We start from the raw sequence: 6,024 nt of genomic DNA on the forward strand, positions 1-6,024 counted from the left end.
CTAAGTAGGTCGTAATGCGCTGTCGTTGACTTTTCCTCTAATTTAGCCTTATCTGGATCTTCTTGAAAAAAAAACGAGACTTTGCAGCCATTGAGGAGATTTTCCGAGGAAAAAATCCGAAGAAAAATTCAAGCAAATGATGTATGTAGCTTGGATACTGCTATTAATTTACCCTATTGCTCCATTCCAGAAAATTGAAAACGAATGTTTCAGCCTTTCAGCCAGCCCACCACATCAATTCTGCCGATTCTCAGTCATTTTTTTAATACTACTAAAAAATTAATAATACCTATTACGTTTGTTACAGGTCATTAATACGTTGATATCAACTAATTTTGGTTGGGTTGGGGAATAAGTCCGTAGCGTTCTTATCACCGAGGTTCCCAATTTTTCGGCAAATCCTATTAAATGAAGATGATTCAGAATCGTTTTATGTTCACAGTTCATTTTTTCGGCCAATTCACGAGTTGTTTGGCGACCATTCTCCTTCAAAAATGCGGTTAGGCGCTCTTCGTCAAAGTCAGAAGGTGATCCGCAACGAGGCGAGTCGTCGACGTTGAAATCGCCATTTTTAAACTTTACGAACCATTTCCGTGGTGTAGACACCTTCTCCGTATACGTTGCAAATGTCCCGGGCTGCTTCAGCAGCTTTTTGGCCTCAATGCAAAGCGAAGAAGAACAGGTGTCGAAAATGTTGACTTTCACCTCCCGGATACTCCATTTCTAAGGCTCGAAAGTAATTAAAAATTAAACTACTCAAAAAGACAACTAACACAGTTTTGTAGAGCAGAAAGAGCTCTATCGAATGAATGTTATAAACTTTATCAAACAGCAAAAGAGTCGGTGTAAAACAAAGAAAATATAGAAACGCCACGAACGTATTCTCCAACCCAATACATCACAATTATTGTATTAAAATTATTTCTTGAATTTTTTTTTCAAAAACAAAGTTAATTGAATTGTGCATTTGTTTTCGTCAATCTCTCCATCATTGTTTATTGAAAGCGCCCCAAAGATTGTCCTATAGCTGTCCATAAATTGAGGGGATGTATCCATCATTAATGGAATTCAATTCCCTTGAAAATTAAATCATTACAAAAAGAAAAGAGAAGAACATTTCCGTATAGGATTTTTCCTATACAATCAGGTTTGACCTGCATCGTTTCCTGGATCCAAAAGCGCTTTTTGTATGGTTCATCAGAAAAACATGTTGCAATTAGAATATTCGCACGAAAACAACATTCGAAAAGTCCAAAATGCTTTTCGGATAGGAAGGAAGGAGGCGGAGAATTCGTATACGATGGTGAAAAAGTTTTCAGGAAACAATCAATTTCCTAGGGACATTCATGTACATTCCTGCAAGGGATAATGTCACCCACGGCGTTCATTATTCCTCAAATGTCAGGCAGTTTCTTATTGAATTTATCTGTCACAAAAGTTCGATGTACTTTGCGTTTACTTCCGTTTTCTAAAGGTCTTGGAAGACTTCTGAGGCAGTAGAGTACAGGAGATTCAGGGAAATTTGATGATCTTTTGGACGATGGAGGTCCCGAGACACTTTTAGGGGACCGAAAACACACACGAGATTTACGTCGTCCGCGATAAATTCATTATATGCGATTTTTATAGTGCTCTATTTGCTGCTCATCTGAGTCAAAATAAATTACTTTGTTTCTTTTTTTTACTTTTTTTGCTTCTTTTCAATCCGTTTAGAGCACTTTTTAAACCTTTCGATCGCCGCTTCAACTTCGTTGTACAGTCTAGAACCGATTGTAACACATCGAAATAAAAATAGGAAATAATAAATAATAATTCTAGTGAAAATAGGAAAACAGCAGCAAAAATGCGCATGGAGCGAATGGCTGAGCCAAGCTCAGTCTCACGAGCCAACTGCGTACCCCTTCCAATGGCACCATCTGTTCGTTCCTACCTTATTATGCCGTGTCTTTACCAAAATCACTTTTTGCTTCATCAAAGAGCTGCCTTTGAGGGCAACGACAGTAATAAAATAATAAAAAGGATAAAGGATAAAGTCACTGGCGTATCAATCCACTTGGGATGCGCCAACGCGTTTTACTGGAATCCGTAATCGTTGAGGTTTTGGAACGCGTGTTGGCCTATACAATGACTTGCGGTGGCCAGCCGATGTGTGTGTTTTTATCCTCCCAGACAAGTCTGGTACCAATTTATCGACCCCGGAGGGATGAAAGGCTTGGTTTGCACTAGGGCGGTTTCGAACCCTCGACCGTGTGACTACAACGGACCTCTAACCGACTGCGCTACACCCACCCACAATAAAATAATAAATGAAAGAAAATAAGCTAATTTTAAAAACAATAATCCATCTGACAATATAATCTAACAATAACAATAAATGTAATATAATAACAATATAATATGAAGGCGGGTGTAGCGCAGACGGCAAGACGTCCTCTGTGGCAGAGCAATCGATGGTTCGAAACCCCCTGGTGCCAACCAAGCCTTTCATCCCTCCGGGCCCGATAAATCGGCACCAGACAAAACTCCAACAATTACGAATTGTAGTAAAATGCGTTGGCGCATCTTAAATGGATTGATACGCCAGAGACTTTTAATAATATAGTATAATTCCTGGTAATAATGATTATAATAATGCTATTTAGTGAGTTCCAAGAGTTAGAAAATAATATGTCCAGCCAAGATTTTCACCTAATTTTTCTCTACTACTTCAAACAGGGCTGCAGTGGGGACAGCTCGGAATGTCAACACTGTTCGGGATGAGAGAAGGACCACCGAATCCACGACATGGCGTTGGTTACAAAGGTTTCGTTGTAGAGGTATGAGCCTCGAAGATAAAGAAGGTCGCAGCCGCCGTTCTGAAGTTGACGATCACCTGCTGGAGGCAATTATCGAAGCTGATTCGTTTAAAATAACACGAGAGGTTGCGCAAGAGCTAGTTGTTGATCATTCAACAGTCGTACGCAGTTCAACATTTAGAAATAATTGAAAAGGTGAAAACATCCAGAAAGAGGGTGCCTAATGAAATGAGCGAGTCCTCAAAGAAACCGCTGTTCTGAGATCTGCTCAACAGTTCTGTTAGGCAACAAGAACGATCCATTTCTCGATCGCACTGTTACGTGCGATGAGAAAAGGATCCCTCACAACAACGCGAAGGGTTCTGCTCAATGGATGGATCAGGAAGAAGCCCCCAAGCACTTCCGGCAGTGCGTGGTTAGTGAACATAAAAGGCTCGATTCTCCAACACGATAATGCCATACATTTCAAAGGTGAGCTACTGAAGTTAAACGAGTTACATAGGCTACGAGACACTGCCTCACCCACCATATTCGCCAAACCTTTCGCCAACCGACTAACAATTTTTCAAACATCTCGACAACTTGTTGAGACGTAAGGCTATCCAAAACTAGGGTGACGCCGTAAACGACTTCCGGAAGTTCGTAGACTCCAAAAGCTCGGATTTTTATGCAGCAGGAATAAGCAAACTTGTGTCGCGTTGACAAGGATGCGTGGACTGTAACGGTTCTTATTTCGATTGATAAAGATGATTTTGAGGCGAGTTATAGCGAAGTGAATGTTTGAAAACGCGCACTATTTTTGCACCAATCTGATACATTAAATACACCAACATTTACGCATGGCCCGTTATATACGCATGTATGCATGGTGATTATAATATATTATTTCTAGAAAGTTTCTTTTAAAGGCATCACCCACGAATCTGAGGTGGTACAGATTTCAGGTGGAGTATTCGTATACAGGATCGTAGATTATGGAGAGAGGGGTGATCCCGTCCATTTCTTCCTAATTGCCATAAAAAAACGGCCCGGAAGACACGGCTTCTTGCGTTTCGGCGCACTATTTTCCACAAGGAGTTCGATTGGAGCGCGCCAGACTTGTGCACACGCGGCATCTTCCGGACCGTTTTTTACGGCAATTAGGAAGAAATGAACGAGATCACCCTCCTCTCCATAATCTACTATCCCGTATACGAATACTCCACCTGAAATCCGTACCACCTCAGATTCGTGGGGTGATGCCTTTAATCCACCACTTTTTTCTTTTGAATGCGAACTTATGAGGGAAATGCCATCTGCTGTCATAACACAAAAGAAAAAAACTTTTTTCCAGGAAGTTATAAGAAATCCCTAAATAATATTTTTAGGTACGACATTTTTGTGTCCTTCTGCATGTAAATACGCGTGATAGTGCCATCACACTTTTATGTTTTTTAGAATTTCTGCAATATCTGCACTCCAATTTAAAAAGGTGCTCCAAATTCCACGATGCTTATCTGGACTATCTGATGGATTTGGCCGGATTTTCTCTTGTTAATAGACAAAATATGTATGCACTTGTTCATTGCGCATGTTTGCACGCTTCTACTGTTCCTGGGAATGACCTTGGCAAGAGCACACCATGCTATTCTTAAATCATCACGACCTTGATGGAAAACAATCTGCTAAATGTATTTGGTAGGACGTCATGGCGGAATCACAGTTTGACAACAGAACTTCTATTTCCCTTTCTTTCTATTCCTTTTCTTTCTTCTTTTCTTCATATTGCAAATCACTGGTGGCGTGTCCGCAGAGAATACAGTAGATTCAGATGAAAATACAGTCGGTATGGTGACTCGCTAATTCACAACTTAAGGCACGTACTCGACTGCGACAATAGCACCATCCTGCAACGTACATCCTACTGTCTTGATTGCTTAGGAACACGTCACGCCGGTGATTTTGGGTGTACTTCGCTTTCCTTTAGGACGAGACTTGAAGGAACCAGTGAAACAACTGGACCCTCACCGAATCCTTTTCCTTTGCAAAGTTAACCATATTAGTGTTACATCAAACAATCGACTAGTGTAGTCAATTTTTCTTCTCTTAAACGTTCTATGTTTTTAAATTTATTCCACACTTCCTCTTCCCAGAAATTAAATTTTTTTCTGAGCCTGATTGCTACCTGCTTGCGGTGATTCTCCTTGCACTTAAATGCGATCCGGACTTTTAGTACACGCTCTGGACACGTACGAGTTTTCTCACTCGCACAGTTACATGACGGAAGTTATCTAGATATTGTGAAAAGGTGCTCTCGTCTAGCACACCACCAAAGCCCAACTCAAATAGGTCAAATATCTAGAGAGAAAGTGGAATCTTTGCTTACAATCCCCGTTTCAATAATTGTTTTCTTTAATTGAACCGGACACGAGGTTGTTACAATCCTTTATTCGTGGCTAACGTTTCGGCTATACCGCCTTCTTCAGAGCCTGAAAGGGTGAAATCGGACGTGATTAATCCGATCAAACGCCTTATCCGTCCAACAAAGAAAGTCCTACGTTTCCCGTTTCGTTTCGCTGAACTGCCAGACCTTGTCGACCTGAAGGTATTCAGGTGGCTCGGTGCCGACAGGCAGCTTATGGAAGCCGCCATATCTTGCAGTCTATGGAACAGTGACGAACAGATGGGTTCTGTGCGAGCTCTCGCTGATGAGAAAGTTCGGCAAAGGTATTCCAAGGACGACATGCTTCGGCGAAGATGAACAATATACACCAGCCTGCCGTTCAATTAAGTAATTCAACAATACCAAGAAATCTGAAAAGGGACGACAAGTGATAGTGGGTGTAATGCACTGGGAACGGTTCTCGTCCCTTGCCGTGCGCACCGATCGGCGGTACTATGCCATACTAGGACCACGCCGAAATGGGCCGTTTTTAATTGTTTTCGTTTTTAGTCATCAACACAGAGGATGAGCTGTAAGAGCATGCTCAACGAAACCGTACCCGCCAACATCACACATTCACACGAAATTCCAGATCTCCACTCTTACCTTCTTAGGAACTGAATTGACAATGCAATGGATTTATTACAGAGCTCCCATCTGTATCTCAAAGTATGTATACAGATATCCTTGATGTGCGTTAACCCTTCTAACCTTTCTGTACTAAGGCACTTTATTTATTGAATCTATTATGTGTGTACGTATCGTTAATTATTTACTACTTATGATTTTCTGACCATTGCCGAAACT

At 41.2% G+C, this 6,024-nt stretch overlaps 1 protein-coding gene across 1 annotated transcript; it reads left to right on the top strand.

Annotated features, from left to right (window-relative positions):
* Nucleotides 1-2,738: 2,738 nt before the first annotated feature.
* On the top strand, nt 2,739-5,535 carry RB195_004240 (uncharacterized protein; the record flags this gene model as incomplete). Its single annotated transcript, XM_064181130.1, has 2 exons — nt 2,739-2,802; nt 5,261-5,535. The coding sequence occupies 2 exons, from the start codon at nt 2,739-2,741 to the stop codon at nt 5,533-5,535; spliced, it is 339 nt and encodes a 112-aa protein (XP_064033265.1).
* Nucleotides 5,536-6,024: the final 489 nt, after the last annotated feature.

This window comes from Necator americanus, chromosome I (genome assembly GCF_031761385.1).
Source record: "Necator americanus strain Aroian chromosome I, whole genome shotgun sequence".
In the NCBI taxonomy this organism is placed as follows: Eukaryota; Metazoa; Nematoda; class Chromadorea; order Rhabditida; family Ancylostomatidae; genus Necator; species Necator americanus.